This window comes from Molothrus aeneus, chromosome 6 (assembly GCF_037042795.1).
Source record: "Molothrus aeneus isolate 106 chromosome 6, BPBGC_Maene_1.0, whole genome shotgun sequence".
In the NCBI taxonomy this organism is placed as follows: Eukaryota; Metazoa; Chordata; class Aves; order Passeriformes; family Icteridae; genus Molothrus; species Molothrus aeneus.
The window spans coordinates 24,362,699-24,384,436 of record NC_089651.1 but is presented as its reverse complement, the minus strand read 5'-3'; the positions used below and the strand labels follow the sequence as shown (position 1 = coordinate 24,384,436).

Genomic DNA, 21,738 nt, shown 5'->3' with positions numbered 1-21,738 from the left:
TTTCCTGCATGCTTCAGGCTCCAGGCAAACAGCCCTCAGAACCTCCTCCTTTGTGACCTGGAGGTGAAGTCCCAGGTGAGGTGAAGGTATACATTACTGTGTCAAGTCCAGGAGCCACACAGTGTGGTGAGGTCACCCAGCACCTTTGATACAAGTGCCAGAGACCCATGTCCAGAACAGTTGCCCATCCACTGGTCTCAGATGCCCTTCTGATATTTGATGAAATCGAATTACACAGAGTTGTCAGAGGATTTATTTACTTATTCTGGGAAAGAGTGAAGAACGCCAGAACGGATGGAAAATAGGGAAAGAAAGAGGGACGAAAAAGCAAAGATGAGAGAGGTAGCTATGTAGTTAGCATTCCTGAGCCATCTGGACCTGTTGGCATGGCCCCATCTGGATGGGCTCACGTGTTCATCCACAGCATGATGTAATCTTCATTGTCCAGCATTTGATTTTTCTCCTTGTGCTGGATGGCCTCATATCTAGTGCAAGTCTGGAGCGGGCATTTTGATTTCCTGTTGCTATTTGTAGACTTTTCCTGGCCAATCCTCAAGCTCAGCTCAGGCGGTTTGCATTCCTCAAGCAGAAGCAGCAATGCCACCCTGCCAGCAGGAGCAGAGGCCAGCTGCAGCCAGCCTGCCAGCCCGGGAGAGGCAGCCCTGCACATGGAACCAGCTGTGCTTTGCACCATGCTGCAGCTGGAGAGAGAGTGACACCTCTGCCTGGTGCTTGGACCACGGCGGCCTGAGCTCTGGAGTTAGCTCAGCTTCAACACCAGAACAGAGAGGGACCCCTGTTCCCAGATGCTCCCGGGCTTTCCTGCCCTGCTGGATCTTGCAGCAGAACAGGAGCGAGGAGAGTTTTACTTGACTCAAGACCTATTCCTCCCTTCAGTAGATGTGAGTAAAAAGCAACTGATTATCTCAGTCCCTCTTCTTTACAAATACCTGCACCAGGGAACACCAGGGCTTTTGACTGCTCTGTGAAGCAGGTGGGCTTCCCAGCACATAGGAAGGAAGGCTGGAAAGGGTCCGGTCTGACATTGCCAAGTACCTGCTCTTGATAGTGGAAGGCCTGTCATCCCTCCATCACTCAGTGCCATTTGCAGGAGGCAGTGCTGTCCACTCAGACGGATTCACTCAAGTTGCCACCATGTTCTGTTGGAGACTGCCATGCCTCACCAAGACCAGCCATCTCTTTTTTTCTTGTATACTTCCTAGCACAGGAAATGAAGAAGATTTGTATGTCTGCCTCCATAAGAGCACAGTTTGAAGGTCTGTAAGTCATAGAAGCCACACAGGAACAAAACTGCCTTCTTCACTACCTAAACTCAATGTGTGGAGGGACAAACAGTCAAGCCATAGACTGCCATCCCCTCCTGCTTTTAGAATCAGAGCAATTCCCACCCTCCTCCATGGTTGGGGAAGTCTGAGACTCTCAGAGGAAGAAGATGGAATTTCTCTATCATGTACCACTGCTGCAGGCAAACCTCAGACCCAGCAATACAAGGGCCTGCTTCAGATTATGCCATTCTCCACTCTGACTCAAGATGTGGGTAGCTGTGTGGTGATACATTAGGCAACAGTTTGACCTGAGCATCCAGTACTCCCTCCCTTACAATGCCTCATCCTGCCCACATGCCTCCCTTAGCTTTGTTTCCTCCAGGGGCTTGGGAATGGGAAAAATGAATGCAGTGACCCCCAGGGAATGAAATTTTTTCAGTGGAGAATCCTACTGCCTGGTTCAGAAGTCATCCTGTTTGCATGTGAAGAGAGCAGGGCTTTGCTTTCATAATAACCCAGGGACAGCCTGTCCACCAGGGATGGACTCCCTGGAGCCACAGAGCTGAGCTTTTCCACACAGCTCAGCTCTGTTGAGTGAGAGAGTAGCTCTGGAAAATGATTGCCTCTTTTTAAACCAATTGGCAAAACTCTTGCATCTCTCCTGGGAACAGGCCAGGGATTCTGAGTCACTGCTTGAGTGGGTTGTGGCCAAGGTAGTCGTACCCAAGATATTAAGTGAGAGAGGAGAGATCCACCCAGGAGTGCCAGCAGAAAGAGGAATAGTTATGACCATAATGAAGAATAATATAATGATGAAAAGATTCAGAAATGCACTGCCCACTCCAAAAATAAAGTTTGCGGACAACTCAAATGTTGTAAAGAAAAGAGAGGAAAGAGTCGAGAAAGACCGCCAAAGCCTGCATGTCAGCTGCAATGCAAGGAGTCCCGTCCAGCTGGCCTGGGTTCAAAGAGCTCCTATTGTCCAACAGCATTTCCAAGACACCATTCAAAACTTTCAGAAAATAAACCCAAGATGCAGGGTGAGATTTATCACACAATAAAGGCAAGCCAGATGTGTGCACCCTTTGGGAGAGAGACAGGAGGAAGATGAAGGAGGAGTGAGGCGGGGGGGTATCAAGCAGCAGAGGCATGAGGGAAGAGGTTGGCATGAAAGGCCAGATGCTGTGAGGATCCAGGCAGGAGCAGGGGACTGGATCTTTGCTGGGACACATATTGGGCACTTGTGAAAGGTTTCCTGTTTATCAAGAACACTATACTTGGGAAAATTTACCTAGCATCAAGGTTAAGGAACAAAGAGGGAACATCTCACTGATGCTTTTTTTTCTTTTGTTGCACATAAAACCATGATGGATACTGAAAGGTTGCTTCTTGTGCTGAATTGTATATCTGCAAAATAAGGCCCTGTCTGAAAGAATGTCCAGAAGCCAAATCACTGTAGATTTTGTCTTGATTTTCTGAGGCTCACACAGTCTTCATTATTGCTTTGCAGGGATGTAACTTCTTCTGCCACAGGAATCACTTCCACCTGTGATTAAATTATGTTAAAATCTACTTAACATAAATAATAATAAAAGCAATTAATTACACAGAAAGATAATTTAATCTTTGAATATGCTGGTAACATGGAGTTACATGTCTACAACCTGCCATCACTACATAACTCCTCAAGTTCTCCCTGCCTCCAGAACAACCTGGCAAGGTGGCCATGCCATACCACACACCACAGATGAAAGGTGACTTGGAATTATTTGTTCTCAGGAAAATCTATGGTAGTAAGGACTTGTTCATCTAAGAGTAAAAAGCCTGAGGAAACATTTTGGAGGCTTAAGCTAGAGAATCACTCTTTGCAGTGACTCATTTGTTTGGTAACTGTATTTCTCTTCTACAAGTTGTTTTTTTATGTTGTGTTTTGGGTTTTTTTTGGTTTTGGTGGGGGTTTTGGTGGGTCTTTTTGGGTTTTTTTTGGTTTTGTTTTTTGGTTTTTTGGGGTTTTTTTTTGAAAGGTCTGGATGTATCTGGAGCCATTAAACTGAGCTCAGTTGCAGATGATGAATTTGAAGCAGGACACACTCAGCTCTGTAAGGAGTCATATTTGATTACCAGCATGGTTCCTCAAAGCCCTAAAACCCATGAGGCTATCCATCATTTCCCTTGTCCAGGGATGTCCAGAAAATGGATTCCCAAATCCACCAGCTTCTGCAGAGACCATTCCAATGCTGCAGTGCAGATGTCTGCTTGATCTCAGATACAGGAGCTTTCAAAGCAGGAGTTCAGGGCATAATAGGTTTCCTGGCTTTAAATGAACATGGGATCTTTTCTTCTCAGAAGCTTCTAACGTTACTTGAGTACATGATACCATGTATCTCCATATTTCAACTTCTTTTCACCAGCTACAGGGTCCTTGGCTGCTGGGCCTTGTTGTGGAGATGTCCAGCTTGAGGAAGGGATAGCTGGAGAGCCAGGTGTTGAGAAGGGGTTTTAATTGGCTTCCTTTTATCCTTCAGCTATGATTTTCATCCCATGGTTGAAGTGACTGCCTGATCTCTGACCAGTCAAATATGTATCCTTATCTTTGGAAATGCAGGGCTTTTACCTCTGGTTTACCAGCATCACATCTTCATTCTACCCCAGGATGGAGTTAATTCATCTGGTTACCCCGGTATTGACAAATGGTCTGAGAGGCCTTACTGCTCTTTGTGGCCTAGGAAGGATTTCCCTACTCTCCAGAGACTCTGGTTTTTGCAGCTCCACTGCTGAGGTGAAAATGGTACCCTCAGCATTGGAGCTGAAGATTAATTTCCTATCTGCTGCTTAGGGCACAGATTTTCCACTGAGATGTTGGCAGAAGGTCAGAAATCTGCATTCCAGGTTGAATTGCTTTGAAAACTGTCCTGGTGCAGAACCCTGTTCAGTCTGCTGCTTGCAAAACCAAACTTTTGCCCAGCCTGGCCACTGAAGAGAGTCCCAGCTCTTGCTCTCTCAAGATTTTATGTGAAAATCCTTCACATCCTTGAGTCACAAATCAGCTGGCCCAGACTTCGTTGCTCTGTTAAGTGCCCTTTACAAAGGCCCAAGGAATGAAAGCCACCAGTAATGTTTGGTATTAGCTGCATGCCTCAGCTTTTGGACATGAACAGAGTACAGCTCTTCCTCTTTCAAGGCCTGCTTTTCTTTATGGGTCTCCAGGGACCTGCCAGGGGACAAAATGTGAATTATCTCTGATTTTGGTCTCTGAGCTAAAGAGAAACAGTTTCAATGAGACAAATGAAGATGATTGTAAAGATAATTCAGACCTTTCCTCCTCCTCCTCCTCTGGTTATCTCCCAGAGCAGATTTCCTCTATCTATCAGTGTGTCTTTCTTGATGCTTTCTTGCAAGATGCAGAAAAAAAGGCCCATAATGGCATGGGGCTTACAAGCTGTGTAAGAGCAGAGATCTGCCAACTCTTGCAGCTTCAACTCCTTACTGGCCAGGGCCAGAAGCTTCCAAAAAAGATAGAAGAATTGGTGGAGTGGCATTTATTCCAATTTATTTTGGTTATTGAATAAACATTCCCATCCCACTGACTGGTGAATGGCTTGAGCAGCAGCGCCTCTCTAATTTATTTTAATTGTATTGAACTTTCATCTCTATTGCATTTCACGTCTTTTGGTGATAATGTGAAATTGTTTCACATCAGCATGGCAGTATAGTCACACAAATCACACAGAATAAACCATTATTTCCTTTCACTTGCCCTGCCTGCTGTCATACTGTGCATCCCTCACCATTAAGCAGAATTTTTCTCTAAATTGCCCAGGCAGACATGCCACACACAATTAAATCCATGTAGGGTTTTCCAGGGTGGATTCACCTCTGGATTTGCAGGACTGGGCTGGGGATGCATTCCTGGGGTGTGCAGACATGGCTATGGACACCCAGTGGTGTTCTGGCTGCTGTGCCTCTGTGGGGAAGGAGGAAGGGTAGATGCGCTCTGCAAGGGCACACCTGGGTCAGGGTGGATCAGGCTAACATAGCAGATAGGGCCTTCCCAAAAATGATGGATTATATTTTCACACATTAGGACACAAAGTTCACATGAGGTCCCACCCCCATGCTACGGCAGCTGAAAGCCCCATCATGGTGTGGACTTAGGGTGTCAGTGGGAGCCTGATGCAGACGCAGCTGAGGCTGCCGTGTTCACAAACAGGCAAAGCACTAATTCAGCCAAGACAGCAGAGATCTGGGGACAGAGATGACAACACAGCTTCTCTCTCTAAGGGCTACTGCTCGTGTGAAGTCTCTGCCTGGAGACTGACCTTGGCTTGGGAAGGAGTGAAGAAGAGGAAGAGATCCCTGGCAGCTTGCCCAGGGATACCTGCATTCCCATGGAGAACAGCGCCTACACATCTCTGTTTGAACACAACCCAGCTGCCACCACAATGGCTTGGAAATAAGGGTTGCTTTGTTTTGTAGCAAGCAAGTTTTGTCTTCAGTTCTCCAAGCTCAAAAAAAGCCTAGCAGAACAAGCTTTTTATTTACCTTTCACAAACTCCTAGAAATTTGCCCCAAATCTTCTGCCAGATGAGGGTTAAGAGCAGCCGATCCAAACATTTCATCCTGAGAGAGTTGCGTCCAGTTCTGCGTATGGTTTAAGTCCTGCTCTAATTTTTTTTATCAGAGTCAGCTGCAAGGCAGTTGTAAGCCAAAGGAAATTTGGGACATTCATTGCATATGTAGCATACACACAGCAAAAGCATGCTTAAAAGCAGAGGCATTCCTTTTTATCCTTCAGGGTGCCACTGCTGGGAGGAGAGGTGCTCCTATCTCTCCAGATTCAGCTAGTCACATGCCATAGGCAGACCATGTACTGTAGCTGCTTTCCACCCCAGGCCAGCAGAGCCTGATTTTCCCAAGGAGAGGCAGCTATTTCCCCTCTCCTCCCTAGCACATGCGTATCTGCTCTGAAGCTGGCACCCACCTACCAGGTGGTAGGAGAGCATACAAATGGCCACACCACTGTGGCCACGCTGCAATGCCACTTGTCTTGTGAATCACCTCAGCCTGGGTTCTGTACTGCCCGTGGTGCTGTGTACCAGCTGCTAATCCCAGCTGAACACACTGGTGCCAGGTATGGAGACACCAGTGTCAATGACTTTAGCAGCACACAAACACCTCCGTTGGGGCCACTGGGAAACCCAACCCTAGTCACAGGCTAGCAGATTTCAATTTTCCACATACCTTTTACTCCCTTTTCATTCTTTCAGGGACAGAAGCATTTAAGTTAAAGACTTAAGTCGCCCTCTTCCCCTGCGCCTGGTGCCTCCCAAGATTCTCCCCAATGAACTGCAGGCGTGTGAACTCTGAGCTGGTATTACACTTCTGCAGTCTCGGCCACGAAACTTCCATGCGGTCTGTGTCGTGCACGTTTTTTAACAACATCACCGGCTCCGTCAGCTTTGTCCCCCCTGCCTGGGTTGCAGGGCAGGAAGGCGTGACACCACGAAGCCTTTCTGCCTGCCAGGGAGGTTTCGGCTCGCCGCGGGAGCCGCGTGTGCCGGAGGGGCTGCGGCGATGTGAAGGGCTGAGCGGGGCCGGCCCGCGCCGCTCCGTCCTAACCCTGCACTCCTCCCGCGCGCCGCGACGCTGCCAGCCGCCTCCCATTGGCCGCCTCCCGGCGCCGCCGGCCAATGGGCGGCCGCGGCTGCGGGCCGTTGGAAGCGCGCCGCGGCGACCGTTAAACCGCCGCCGCCGTGCCCGCGCGGCCGGGCTGCCCTGAGGGGCTGCGGCTCCTCGGCCGCGGCTGCCCCGCCGCTGCTGCGCCCGGCTGGGCGCCGCGCCCGCCACCGCCCTCCCCCGGCCGTGCCTTGAGCTGCCGACGGTCCCTCCTAGCTCCTGTGGCGCCTAGCGCTGGAAATTGTAAATCCAGGCCCTTGGCACGGATGCGCGGTGGAAGGAGGTTTCCACAGCGAGTTGTGCCTGTGCCTTGCAGGGACAAGAGCAGGCTCCGGGGAGAGCTTATCACTCTCTACAAGTACCTGAAATCAGGAGGTTGTAGCCAACTGGGGGTCTGCCCCTTCACCCAGGCAATTATGAGAGGATGAGAGGATATAGTCTTAAACTGCAGGTTTAGGTTGAACATTAGCAAGAATTTATTCTGAAAAGGGTCATTAGACATTGGAATGGACTGCCCAGAGAGGTAGTGGAGTCACCATCCCTGGAGGTGTTTAAGGAAGGACTGGCTGTGGTATTTGGTGCCATGTTCCAGTTGACATGGTGTTCAGTCATAGCTTAGATTCAGTGATCTCAGAGGTCTTTTCCCACTTAAGTCGTTCTGTGATTCTACGATTCTACAGACAGCAGCAAATTCTGGGTCTAGTTCCAGATCAGGTTCAGTCAAACCCTGCCATCCTGGGGTGTCTGGTGTGTTTGGTCCACCCTACATGCCAAGGTTGTGATGCTGAAAGTAGTCACAGGTGATTTGGGCATTGATGCAGTGCCTGGGACAGACGGGGTGCTGCTGCTCAGGATGCGGTCCTGCTGCTGAAGGGGAATGATAGTGGCGTTCACAGGCGGTTTGGCCTTTGGTGCTTTGGCCATGCCACACAGAGAAGCAACAGCAAGGGGGTAGCAGGTCAGTGGCAAGCTGCTCAGGCACAGCAGGGGCCTGGGTGGACCAGGCATGGATCAGCAGGGACCTGTGATATGTGAGGTACAAGAGCAATATGGGTTCAGGATAGAGAAGCAGCAGAGTGGTGGCATCCAAGGGGTGGTCGGATGGTCACTTGTGCCCCTTGGGGTGCACATGGACTGTCTGGCTGTGTGGAGAAGTGTGTATAGCATTTGTCCATCCTGTCTGAATCTTATTAACACAGTTGAGAACTTCACTTTCATAAGGTCTAAAATTCTCTGCATTTTGAAGAGAGCAGAAGGACTGTCTGGAGTGTATGGGCTCTTCTTTCCTGGAATGTAAAGAAAACCTCGGCTGTGCAGCTGGAGTGCAGGGGGCTTCATTCCTTAGTGAAAGCAGAGAAGGGAAATGCAGATGTCACAGCTGGGACAGGAGATTTATCTTGGCAAGCAAAGAGGAAAAAATTTTCAAAAGAAAAGAGAAAACTCAGAAGAATCCCCTCCCCATTTTCACTGCTTGCCAGCACGAGCAGAACCTCCAACCTGCAAAGGCCTTTCGTCTCCTGGGCCTGGGCTGCCGCCCAGCTGGATTTAGCCCCTCGCTGCTTTCTCTTTGGAGCGAGACTGTTGTGGTGGGTTGAGAGAGGCTGTGAGAACCAGCCTGATCCTGAAGGAAGACTGTGTCCAAACAACTCAGCTGGAGGTGGGAAGGGGAAAGTCACAGTCAAAGAATGGAAGCATGAAAGGGAAAAGGAGGGACAGATGCAGCCAGGATGAGTCCAGAGAAGTGGATCCGAGGGGAGGAAGTCATCACCTCCTCAGCCATGCATGGTGCCACTGGGCTACAAGAGTGCTACCTTAAGGCTTCCCATGTGCAGCTGAGCAGGAGAGAAGGCTTTGTGCCTCAGTCTCTCCTTGGGGCCTCCAGAGTTCTAACACCATCTCTGGGTGGGGGTATATGTAGAGCTTGCATTTCATGTCTGGATGCCTTGCATTAGCTCCCAAGATAACTGTTGTACAACAGGAAAGGGTGTTTGAATGAGAAGTGCACGCACGCACATACAGTGTGCTATTTAGACAACCCTAAGCATGAGGTCAGGATGAAAACATGTGGTGGAAATATGTTTGGAAGAGTTGGTGCCTGTGTCGATCACCAGGAGTGGGAGGGAACAGAAGCCAGGAGCTGACAGATTCTCACTCTCTCCCCATGCCTGAGGTGGCCTCAGCCTGAGCAGATTCTACTGTGGCACCAGGGTAAGGCTCTCTGTAGGGCCTAGCGATGCAATGCTTGTTGTCTCCCCATACCTGCACACACTGGCTCATCCTCTTTGGGCGCTGCCTCCCTGTCCTCCGAGAGTTTGAGGGGGACAGGCAGCCAGAAATCAGGCTTGGATCAGGAAATTCAGCACATCCTCGCCATTGCATTTCTGTCCCTTGGCTGCCCCCTCCCTGACCGCTCACTGGTAATACAGCTTTGGAAACACATCTCGTGCTATTTCTTGGCTTTGGAGCATACTTAGAAGAAGAAGGAAAGAGAGTGTGAAAGGGAGGGGAAGATAACAGAAGCGAATAATGCAAAATGAGACTGTGCTGTGAGCTTTGTATCCCATCTGGAAACTGTTTTCCCTCAGTACACTGCACACCCACTCCCTCTAGGCCAGGATGGTAAGAGTCGAGTTTCCCAGTTGCCTGGTCCCTCTTGCTAAAGCCAGACCCATCTGCATGAAAGCTACTTGAAATATCTGAAAGGAGAATCTCAACAGTTGTTGAGCCCTTCATTGTCACAATTAGAAACTCTTGGCCATTCTTCTGAGGAGCAGGAGCTGGCTGATCTCAGCCTGGTTGGAAGGCACTCTCAAGCAGCTTTGGTCTTGAAGAAGCTGTGAGAGGACGAGGCTGCTATGCTTGTGAATCTCTGTACCATCCCACCTTCATTCACACCCAAGTTCCATGGACTCTTTCTTGGACCTTCCCTGGTCTGCTGAGACCTTCACTGCCATTGTGTTGGCAAAAGTCTCCCCAAAGCCCAGCCTAGTCTTGTCATTTTGTGGCAGCACATGAAGACCTTTAGCTGTGCTGGCCCCAGCCTGGGTGGGAACGGAGGGCTGGTGACCACACAGCACCTTCCATTCCAGCAAGGATAAAGCTGCTATCCATTTGGTCAGGTGATAAACCTGCTTCCCTTCATTGCTCAGAAGCTTGGAGCATTGACCCTGCCATGTGCTGCTGTGATGTACACAGCCCTGAGTCACCCCCTCCTAGTTCCCTGAACCCTCTCTCGCACATGCAAAGGAGAAGTATAGCTGAAGCTTTCTCTGAGTTTTGCCAGATAAGTGCAGCTCCCAGAATTAGGCTGGGTGGGACAAAATTTGCATATTCTGCGTTAACAGGCTCAATCTAAACTAATTAGTAGTGGTTTTGATGCCATCTATCCAAAAGAAACTCTGGGTTGCTCCTCACTGTGTCCATCACAGTTGGATCTTGACAAGAGGACACTCTTTCTTCTTACCATGTGGTTGCATGCACAGCTGTCTTATACAAATTAGAAGTCTAAAATTAACAATACCTGTTGACTTCAGAAGAGAACACTCAACCCAAGAGCCCCAGTAGTCTTCCTGGGATGTGGTGGCAGCTTCCTGCTGGTCCCATAGTTTCCATTATGGGTATAGCCAGCTACAAACCCATGTTATTATTTTTGTTTGCTTTACTCTTCCCTCTGCTGCTTTCCTCTGCCTCTTGCCACCTTCTTTGAGTAAAACAACAATCTCCAGCTTTGTGTCAGCTCTAGGTGCTCTCCCTCCTTGAGGGTTTTGTATCCTTGGTGCCTCCTTTGATAATAACTATAGTTATGGCCAATCTCATGGGCTAGCTCCCTTCTCTCCATCAATTGTGTTTGGAGATGTTGGACTGGTATATGTGTGAGTGGTGAGAGCTGAAACAGGCTGCTTTGATGAGAAGGCTTTGCCAGTATTTAGGAGGATAAGACCCAGAAGCCCAGAGGGGGGTAGATTCCACAACATTTCTGGATTCCCAGGGAGGGGTGCAAGTTTCATTCTCTGCTCATCACCCATGTTTTTCCTGTACTGTGCAGTAGGCCTTTGTCTCTTAGGAGAGAATGGTCTCTTGGGGACCTGAACTCCTGCACCTCTGGGAGAACAGTGTTGCCTTCATCCCCATTCCCAAACAGTGAGGTCTTCCAGCAGCAAGTCTGCTGTGTGGTGTCTAAAATAATGAGAAACCTGAAATTACTCTTGCCAATGTTGGTGCATGTGTTAAGGCTCTGATACTCAGTCCCTTGCACTCATTACTCATCTCTCACCCCTCAGCAGCTGCTGGGGTGATTTTTTTTGGTTTTGGAATAGAGCCAGAGATGCATGTCCGCCTCTTCCCTCTAGGTCAGTTTGTCCAACAATAGAGAGATTGTTGACTGACCAAGGGATCATTGTTCTAAATGTGGGTGGGATGCCGCTAAAAGATAATCTGTGTAACTACTGCACGGATGCATTTTCTTGACTCTCTTCAATCTCACCTCTGCCTTTGTTAATGCACAGTTGTGAAAGAAAGTGGAAGCACGTGGCAGTGTCACAGACAGCTCTCCCCACAGCTGTCCATCTAGCTCTTCTTCTCTTCCACGGCTACACAGTCGTTCTAGTTTTCAGAGTTACAACATGAAATATGATTTGAGCCCAGCTCTGCTGTGTTGTGGTGCATTAGCAGCCAGCACTCTGAATCCCTTCACTTTTCTGTGGTTCTCACCCTTACCATAAGGCTATCATGTTCACATCCTGTGTTTGCTTATGTTGTTTAGAGAACATAAGACAAAGAACAGCTGTTACATGAGCAAGCACTCTCTGGGGTTAATGCTCAGGACTCCAAACTCTTTATCTTTCTATGCTGTAGGATAGGACAAAACCTGGTTTTCCAGTGCATTTTAGATAACTATCTAACCCAGTTCCATCTGCTGACTCAGCTCTCTCTGAAGTTACACTCCCCACAGATGGTAGGTGTTTTCTGTTATTTGATTCAAGTGCAAAAATGCTCCTAGGCAACTTAGAAATGGCTGGGTGGATTTTACCAAACTACCCCGCCAACTCTGCTTCTGCTGTGGGAACAAGTGGAGAAAACTTTAGCCCAGACATTGCAGGGAGGGCCTCAACACTAGGATTTAGCATGAGTGTGCCTTCTCCACCCTACTTGCATATGCAGTGTCTGGTCTCCAGGGAAGCCTTGGATGGTCATGTGTTGGGCTGTCACTCCAGGCAGCCAGAGGACAGGTGGGAAGGAAGTGAATGGAGAGAAATCTCATGTCAGGCTGAATGCAGGTGGCAGGGACTCCACCCCCACTTCCTGCATGCTGTGTAAGCATCTGAGGTTTTAAATGGAGCAGCTGAAGGATGATGTTGGAGGGTGAAAGGCACTGACATGTTGGAGATTGCTGCCCCTTACCATCTCCCTCCCCCATTTGGTGGGAAGTGTGGGTCTGTTCATCTAGAGCCTGCTTCACTCCCCAGCCTCACCCCAAAGCTCTGCCAGCCAGTGGAATGTTGACAGAGTGGTACTGTGCTCAGGTAAAACAAATATACCTTCCAGTAGGAGCAGGAACCTACAGGCTCCAGCATCCGGGGTCCTCTGGCCACCTCCTGCCTCAGTCCTAGCACTGGGGAAAGAAAGGACTGCACACACCCCATGCTTCTCTAGAAGCCAGGCTCTCTCCTGAGCTGAGCTCTCACCCTGGAATTCATTGGCATTCATGTCTCCACTCCAGGACCTACATCTCTCCCACTCTCATTCATACCCTGTGGCTCTTGGTATTTCAGTATACTGCTTTCAATGCCTTTCTGCCCACCAAGATGCTTTTCCAGGCAGGGGGTGGGGGAACAGACCCAGTCTGACTCTGCTGAGCTCTCTCCAGTTCATTTAAGTTACACAGTTCTGTCTGTGTAGTATAGTCACTTGAATCTATCTGTCTTTTCTTTCCTCTCCCTGAGCCAGAAGCCTCAATCTGCCAACAAATGGGATAATTTTTCAGCTGGTGTTTGGCAGCCATCATTTTTCTCCCTGCCCAACCAATGCTTTGTTGTAGCAAATGGAAAAGTTAGTGATTTGACTTCTGAATAGGAGGATATGCCTCAAAGGAAGAAGGTTCCCTGTAGCATCAGGAGCTCAGCTCTGCAGCAGCACTGGCCAGATTTACCGACTGTTACTGGAATGATTAGTGGAATGATTGTTTGTTGTTAACAGCCCATCTGTGGTGTTTAAACTTCATCGGGGAGCTGAATTTCACAGGCATTATCTGGCTGAAGTACAGCCTCATATGGTCTACAGAGGGGCTGTTAAATCCCAGAGGAAATTAAATACAACAGGGGGCCTTCCTGTTATGTTGATCCAACTGATCTTTTTTCTCTGATAGAAATCAGCAGCTGGATTGATATCCTCTGGGGCATCAATGTGCCTATTGCTGCTGGCAGAGAACATGAAAAAGTGTCTGTCACTAAGGACAGGTGCTGAAGACCATGACTTTGTGCCACACTTACATTTTATCGTCACAGGAATCTCTTTCTTGTATTCTATTCATTTTGTTGTCACAGTGAGATTTTGTTTATAAGACACAGATAGATACTCACAAAGGAAGGGGGAAATAAGTTGATGTAGAAAAGTTTCATGCGTGTTTGTGGCATAGGTAAACATGCAGTGATGTACAGCACAACATCCCTTTCTATCTTAATTTGAGGTCTTGTTGTCAGACTGATGGAGGTGAGGAATAGGAATTGATGCTGAGGTTTGACTCTCAGTATGGAGGAAGGCTCTCAGATCCCTCTTGGAGTTGACACTAATGCTCTTTCTCCCTTTGTCTTTCCTTAGCATTTCTCAGAGAACCTGGATCACTTCTCTGACAACATGGAGGATTTCTCCAATGACCTCTTCAGCAGTTTCTTCGATGACCCAGTACTGGCTGAGAAGAACCCTCTGCTGGACATGGACCTGGATCCACCCACTCCAGGCATCCAGGCAGAGCACAGCTATTCCCTCAGTGGAGACTCTGCTCCCCAGAGCCCCCTTGTGCCTGTCAAGACTGAAGATAATGCTAACGGTGAGCATGAGATGTGCACACTGCTCAGCTTTCGGCACCTCTGTTAGCAGAGGCTCTCGCTGGCTTTCATATATAAGGACAAACTGGCTATTCCTTGGACTTGCACGTGTCCAATACAGGGAAGAATTTGATTTGCTGTTGTCAAATACAGCCACATTTTCCCCTTCCATTTGTGCTGTGATAGTCATATTACTCCTTTGCTGGGCTTACTGTTATTTACGAGGATGGTAATTGGCTGTGGCTTAGTGTGCTGCCAGCTTCTGGCAAGCAACAGGCAATGTCTTTTTAGGACCCTGCAAACTTGGGTGTGGATGCCCTAAATCCAGCTCCGTTTTGGCATCAGGCAGCAGGGTTTTGGCTTGCACATAGGAAGCATGAGTCTCTGGCTGCAACCAATGCTGGTACATGTGGAAAGCTAAGTGGCTTCTTTACCAGCAGATCTTTTAGCAGGAGACAGAGGGGAACAGTCATTTCAAAACTTATTTTTAAAACAATTCATTTCAGGATAATTTATGATGGCTGGGTATTTTTAGAGCTGTCCTTGCAGAGAGTCCTGTAATTTGTGGGATTGTGTGGGTGTCCCAACAGCTGATGGACACCACGCTGCCTGAAAAAGCAGTGGCACAGGCTCAGTATACACAGAAGACAGCTATTCCTTTGAGCAACACTGAGACCTGGGACAGAGGCTTCCTGTCATGACTAGGAATTATCCCAGCTTTCTGGTACAAACACCAAGGCAGAAGGAGAGAAGGCTGGCCTCTGCTACCTCTTTGGTCCTTGAAAAGGCACAACCATCTGCCACATTCCTTAGGGGCATCTCAGAGAGATGCTGGGAGAGAGGTTTATGGCAAGCCAAGCAACTCTGCCTTAGTACCAAAAAAGCTTTCAATTTGCATTTCTTTTTCTTTAGTTTTAACCCCAGTACAGTCTTGGAGGGGGCAACTAACAAAAAAACCCCAAACCATCATGAACAAAAAACCACAGCTTTCTTTTGCCCCTGAAAATGAATAGGAGGAGATGAGTATGAGAGAAGCCAAAAGAATGCATTTGTAGAAAGCAGTGAGATGAAGACTGCCAGCATGAAGCTTTCTCAAGAGCTCCTTTCTGAGACACTCAGCACCACTTCTCCTTCTCTCCACTGTGTCTGCTTGTGCCCTTCCTTCAGCTGTTATTTCTCAAAGGCAAGATCATGACTCTCTTGAATGGAGTGTCACACTGACCCTTGAGCAGAGGCCAGCAGAGGGTGTACAGTGCATAACCCAGGAAAGTTTGAGATGGGCCTGGCACTTCTCTCTGAGAGTGCAGATCAGTTTTATAAGGGAGTAAGGCCTGGCATTACAATGGCAGGCATAGGAGTATCCATGCACCCAGTCCTGCAGCTAGATAATTCAGCTCATCTTTCCAGGGCTTTTTTGGCTCATAATTGCATGTGAGTCATATTCTAGTGAAACCCTGAGTCAGGTCCAGTATTTGCAACACTGTGCAGTCCTTTTGGCATAGCTCCATCCAGTCTCAGTCCTTTTAGACATTCAGTTCCAATTAATTACCCAGAAATGGTTTTTCTTTAACATTAAGCAAGCTCTGCTCAGTCTGCAGAGCTCCTCAGGAATGCCCCTGCTCTGTCTAGGCTTGGAGCTGGCTGAGGCTTGCTTTTTATCAGCTTTCTTGCAGCTTTTCTGCAGATCTCCAAAACTCTTCCAAATCCTGCCCCTTCCCACATGGTTCCCACTAACACAGGCCAGCTAGGGCAAGCCACTGGGTGCATTGTGACCCTGCTTATCAGTGGAGTCTGCTTTCCAGATGGCTTGTGCATACTGATTGGCTGCTTCATCCCTCAGAACCAGCCCTGAGTTTTGCAGGGTGTGATTTGATGCCAGGAGCAGGGAGAGCCAGGGTTGTGCAGAACTGTGGGCACTGGACCAGCCTCAGGTTAGTGCCTGCCCTCCTGTACAGGTCCTGCTCTCTCACTGCTCTTTGCCTCCTGAACCCTGGGCAGCTACAGATATCTCTCAGCCACATTTCTTCCCAGTAGGTACAGAGCATCTACAGACTATCTAGAGCAGAGGATGAGTGTCTTGGCATGCCTCATCCACCAGCATACAGTGAAATCTGCAGTGTTACAGTGTTACCTCTGAAACATCCTCTCAGGCAGCAGAACCTAGATGCCTCTACAGAAGATGCCTACTTCTCAGTCCCTCATTGACCCTCTGATGGCTAATTTGTCTCTGATTCTGTAACCCAATCACTCCCCAGAAGAATCTCCGAGGGTGGGAAAGAGACCAGGGTCAGAATGTAGACAGGAAATGGGAGGACGGCACATACTTATTTGGGTGTCTGCTCCTTGGCCCGTCTGGACTGACAGCACTGGGGGCTGCTCTCTCACTGAGTCAAGTCTGGTCAGGGAGAGCCCTTGGTGGTCTGCTCCCCCTTGTCTGGTAACTTGCTTCAGCAGCAGCCCTCACAGAAAGATACCCCACACATCTGAGAAAAAGAGAAATGCAGATCTTTGCAACAAAAAGGATGAGGAGGAAAAGGCTTCAAATGACAGTAAGGAACTTCAGAGTAGTCAGTAGGCAAAATGTTCCCACGGTGGGCATTACAAAACCACAGAAGAGTTTAAATGGAGGATGATGTGAACTCTTCAGCACTTTTCAAAGGGGTAGGTTCAAGTGAATCATCTATCAGGATTGACATAGGTTTAGTTGAACTTGCCTAGAGCAGTAGGATAGACTGAAAGATCTCTCAAGGTCCCTCATTTCTGTGAAAGGCAGAAGTCAGTCCAAAATTTCTGGATACAAACACTTGTGGCTGTGTGACACTTTGCCTCCTTCCATCAGAAGGGGTTTGTCTGCAAACCAGAGTAACTAGGACTTCACTGCTTGCGGTGGGTTCAGTGTCCTTAGCAGGACAGAGAAAACACAGTCCACTCTGTGTCTGCGCAGTAGGCTCTGTGTTGTCTCAGCTGTACAGTGCACCCCTGCCTGAGATGCTGCCTGATGACATTGGCCCTGCTGCATTATGGGAAGCTCTAGAAAGCAATCCAGCAGCACTGAGAGCAGCACACACAGCTGAGACACACACGCAGCAGCCACAGGATCTGCCTCTGTGCTTGACAGCGTCCAGTTGTAGAGGCAGCTGGAAGGAATGAACATCTGCTAGAGAGACTTGCTAGGCAGAAATAAGAGGTGCTAGACCAAAGACAGGAAAACAACATACTCCATTGTCAAGGCCAATACTGTGTTATCATATAGAATTCTTGTCTGGGCTTTAACACCAACTGTCCAAGCAAAGGCCTGAGGCAGGATTCTGCCCTGGCCTCTCCTGAAAACAGAGGCTGAGTTGGGCAAAGACAATGTTAACAAATGTTTAAGTTAGATCAGATAGCAGCTCCCATGTGAACAGCTGCTTGTTTGTACTCTTCTTTGTGCAGTCTTTTCTGGAGCAGAGAAAGACCTTTCTCCCTCTCTCCTCTTGCCAGGACATCTTCTGGACTGAGGCCTGCACTGCAGAACTGCTCTGGGCAGCAGACAGCTAGGCAACATCCCTGGACCTGACTGAAAGTGTTGCATGCAGAGAGCAGTGCAGAGAGGTTAGAGAGTGAGTCAGACTGTGGCCTTGTGGAGGCAACTGGAGCTGTCTCTGGTGGCACACTTAGCAATAGTCTGTCCTATGTCAAGCCAAATGTATTTTTACTTGCCAGATAAAAAGGGAAAGGGAATGGATGAGGATTAGGAAGGAGGGTGCAAGGCTGCAGGCCGGCTGGGAGTAGCCTTTTGGCAGGCTGAAGTATTTGAAGAGCAAAGACCAAAACTTTAGAGCAGAGCCCAGGCAGCTCTCCTGCCTAGCAGTCCTTTTCCCATCTGATCTGCAGTTTATCTGGGATCTCTACTTCCAGTGGCAAGCCAGGCTCACACCACAGATGTGCATGGGACAGAGCAGGCAGGAGGTAAGGGGAGCGTGTCCCCATGGCTCCATTCAGTTCTCTTCGGACATTCCCTTTCCCTCACGGGTGCTTCTTGTCCCTGCCAGCAATGGCAGCAGGGTACAGCTGTGGACAGCAGTCCCCTGAGCAGCTCAGGGTAGAGAAGAGAGTCTCAGAGGTGAGACTGAGGGGAGTAGCTGTGGAAGCAGCCTCACAAGCAGGTGCTGCAGTGGGCTTCCTTCCACAGAAATAGACCTTCTTCCTCTTCTGTCATGCAGCAAAACCCTGGTACTTGGCACAACATCATCAGGCGGCCAAAGCAGCACTGTCAGCCTTTCACTGTCATCATGCTTGCTCTCTCACCAGCTCTCCAGCACAGAGATGGTGCTATTCTTGCTACATCACCTGGCAGATCTGTGATGCTGGCCATGCTGCCTATGGAGCAACAGCCCAGCATCCTCCTCTCACTGAGCCCTAAATATAAATAAGCTCCAAAGGATGAGACCTAGACATTACTGGGGGGAGAAACCCTCCAACTGTCCTCCAGAGCTTGGGCTGTACAGTCAGAGCCCAGCAGAGACACAATTCCTCTATCTCTGTCCTGTCTGCTCCCCACACACTGGGGAGCACACACTAGGGGTTCATTCCCTTTTGTACTCTGTGTTGTGTACACTGTCACCACATATGCTTGTGTGGTGACAGTGCTGAACTTGGGGAGGCAGCCTCCTCAGTCAGAGGAAGCTGTCTGCATGGCTTCTTTTCTCCTTGCCCTCCTCTTGCTGGAGTTTGACTCTCATGTTGTGCATGTTTCAGAGCTGGAGAATGGAGTGTGGTCACTGGGGCCCAAACTATGCTCCATCATGGTGAAACAGGAACAGAACCTGCCTCTAGACCTGCCTGAGTCCCAGCTACCTGCCAGCTCCATACCAGTGCTGAACCTCAACCCTCTGCAGAGACTGCCACTCCCCGAGGAGGTGAGCCCATCTAAGATGTGTTGGGAACCTGGGCTCTCACACAGCAGCACCTCTGGTGGTGCAGATGCAGACATGTGACTGCAGGGTCCTGCAAGGTGATTTAGCTACTGAACAGACAGGAGAAGATGTTACAAAGCCCAGACACTGTATTATTTGTCATTCTCCTCTTGAAATGGCAGCACAGAAGGCTTTACATTCTTGGTTAAATATAAGCATGTTTCCTTGGCACAAAAGCCAAAAGCTCTAAGCTTGCACCTACTGGAGATCTGCCCCCTCCAATATGCCAGTATCTCTGTAGCCACTCTTGGCTTATTTTCATTTTTCAGAGAACAGTGTCAATTAATGTGATGTCAGTGACCTCACTATTTCTCCATATAGACCCCTGCTCTGCCACTGTCCTTTTCATGGCTTTGGACTTGTCACATGGCCTCTCACTCTTTGTAGCTGCTCACTAGAAATGTTGGTCCCACTCTAGGTCCTGCTTGCTTTTTCCTATGAATCAGCAGGATTTATTATTTCTGTGTAAGAAGGGGCTAACTCTTTCGGTCATATCTAGGTTCTTAAGAAGTCTGTTTGTCTGAAGGAGGTTCACTTATGCCACTGGTATGTGGGTGTAAGTTGAGGGCTTAGTTCAGCTGGCCTTGACTCCAGCTGTGTTGGATGAGAAGGTCTGACCAGTCTCACACAGACCTTGCCTATCTTGTAGCAGCTCAGTAGATAACAGTAGAGCATCTCTGGGGTTCACTTCCTTTTTTCACTCATGTTGAACATCTTCCTATTTAAACAACCATCCAAAACAAATGGGTTCTTCCAGCCAAAACTGTGCACAAACTTCCTCTATTATTTACACAGCTTGAACTTGCTGTGCCCTCCAATCTCTGCTGTGTATGCTCAGCAGCCATACCATGGTGCTCTCTCAGCTGTGTTTACAGTCTGGAGGAGTTTGCAATGTGTCTGTTTAGTGTAAAAACTCCACCCTATGGTGGGCTGGGGGCTGGCAAGCCAGGAGGCTGAGGGACAGCATAACGCAGATGGGAGTAAATCTACTCTTTATTCAGCTCTCAGTCCCCTCCAATTGGAAACAGTTGCCCAGTGTCCCTGGTGAAAGCCACATGAACAGGGCAGCATGGTTGTTCTGTTTCTGTACAACCTCTATACTCCCATTTATAATGAAGGCAGATCAAAGAAGGACTTCCCATGGTAACACAGGGGTTGGTTTAAATTAGCCTGTCTGGGTCTATTAAAGGAAGAATTGCCAAGAATAAAAGTCATCTCCCTTTTGGAGATACTCAGCTCAGTGCATTGCTTGGCAGCACATCCATCTTCCAGTGCCACTTGCTCTGTAAATGTGTTTGCACTCTGTGTGCCCAGCAACTGAGACTTCAGGGGCTTATGTTTGAACTCTTGGTTTCCTCCGTGGTGAGAGACCTCTCTGGGGCAAAGCTGTGAGATGGGGCAGGACAGGCAGCAGTTGACCAGTGGCTATGGGCAGAACTGGTGGGAGCCTTCTGGGCAGGGGATGTGGCAGTGGCCAAGAGCTCTTTCTGCTTCTCTTCCACAGGTTCCTATAGAAATGACTCCAGCACCTGTGATCAAAGCTGAACCCAAAGAGGTGAACCAGTTTCTAAATGTACCTACAGGTAAGAAGATAGAATTTCCTGGCCAACTATATTACTCAGCTATAGATTGTTATTATACAGGGCAGAAAGACAACACCTAAAGGCAGAGCTGTGCATATAAGGCAGCACTGGGGCAGAGAACACCAGAAGAGTGGGCATTGTTCTAGTTCAGATCAGTGTCTGCATCAGGAGCCACAAACAAAATTGTTCAGACAGGGACTCCCAGGCAAAACAGGCTACTTCAGAGTTGGAAATATGCAAGAGTGCCTTTAAAATCCTCAGAGAGACTGTAGAGCTATCCAAAAATAACCATCTGAAAGTCAGGAAATTCAGGATCCAGTTTAATTTGAAAGAAACCCAAGCATCTGAAAATCTGCCGATGCACAAATGAAAGCACTATGGGAACTCCCACTGCCGCAGAGAGACATTCCTTAGGCATATTCCCACCTCCACGAAGGCCCCTAGGGCTCACCAGTACAAAGTGGGGACAGTTTTCAAGTGCTTGGAAACCAACTGAGTGACCGGAGCTCCGTTGGATCAAGTGTGCTGGCAAGTGTGTGAACCCTGCAGTGCTTTTGGAAGAGCTGTGCTCTCACAGAGCTTCCTGTACTTGTGAACAGGCTATGGAGCAAAACATCACAGGCTTTTTACTTCTTTTTGGTTGACACTGGAGCACCTTATTGCTTTGTAAATACCTTCAGCTCCTTGGCAAAGCCCTGCCAGCTCCTCTGCAGTTCCTAGTTTAGCACATTTGAGGTCAGTCTAACCTCTGTCTTGGGCAGTGCTCAGTCAAGCCTTTTTCTCAGGCTCACCCCATCTTCTGAAATTTGTCATCCTCTCCTTTCAGCCCTGTGTTATGGCAGGGGGCATAACCCTATGCCTGTACCAACAGGCTGACATGAGAGCCATTGACTTGATCTCCTTATTCCTCAGTAGATGACCTGGTGCAGATGCCTCCAACTCCACCCAGCAGCCATGGCAGTGACAGTGACGGATCTCAGAGCCCTCGGTCCCTGCCTCCCTCCAGCCCAGCCCGGCCTGCTGCTCGCTCTTCTACTGCCATCTCCTCCTCACCTCTCCTCACAGCACCACATGTAAGGAGGCAACAGGGCTGGGACACAGGGCTCCTTGCTGCTCACAGGGGTTTGTAGGATTTCCAGGGCTTATGTGGAGGTTCCTGCCCTTGCTAAGGTCTCCAAGCTGAAATGCTCTGTCA

The 21,738-nt window shown here is 48.7% G+C and overlaps 1 protein-coding gene across 4 annotated transcripts in view; it reads left to right on the top strand.

Annotated features, from left to right (window-relative positions):
• Positions 1-21,738, top strand: part of CREB3L1 (cAMP responsive element binding protein 3 like 1) — a 63,459-nt gene that overhangs the window by 28,451 nt on the left and 13,270 nt on the right. For 3 of the 4 annotated variants that reach the window (XM_066552642.1, XM_066552641.1, XM_066552639.1), the window contains exons 2-5: positions 13,779-14,007; positions 18,743-18,903; positions 20,465-20,543; positions 21,456-21,616. In XM_066552642.1, the coding sequence (XP_066408739.1) occupies positions 13,815-14,007; positions 18,743-18,903; positions 20,465-20,543; positions 21,456-21,616 (594 nt within the window). In that variant the 5' untranslated portion in view covers positions 13,779-13,814. The remainder of the gene's footprint in view (positions 1-13,778; positions 14,008-18,742; positions 18,904-20,464; positions 20,544-21,455; positions 21,617-21,738) is intronic. The other variant, XM_066552640.1, reaches the window with a different exon arrangement.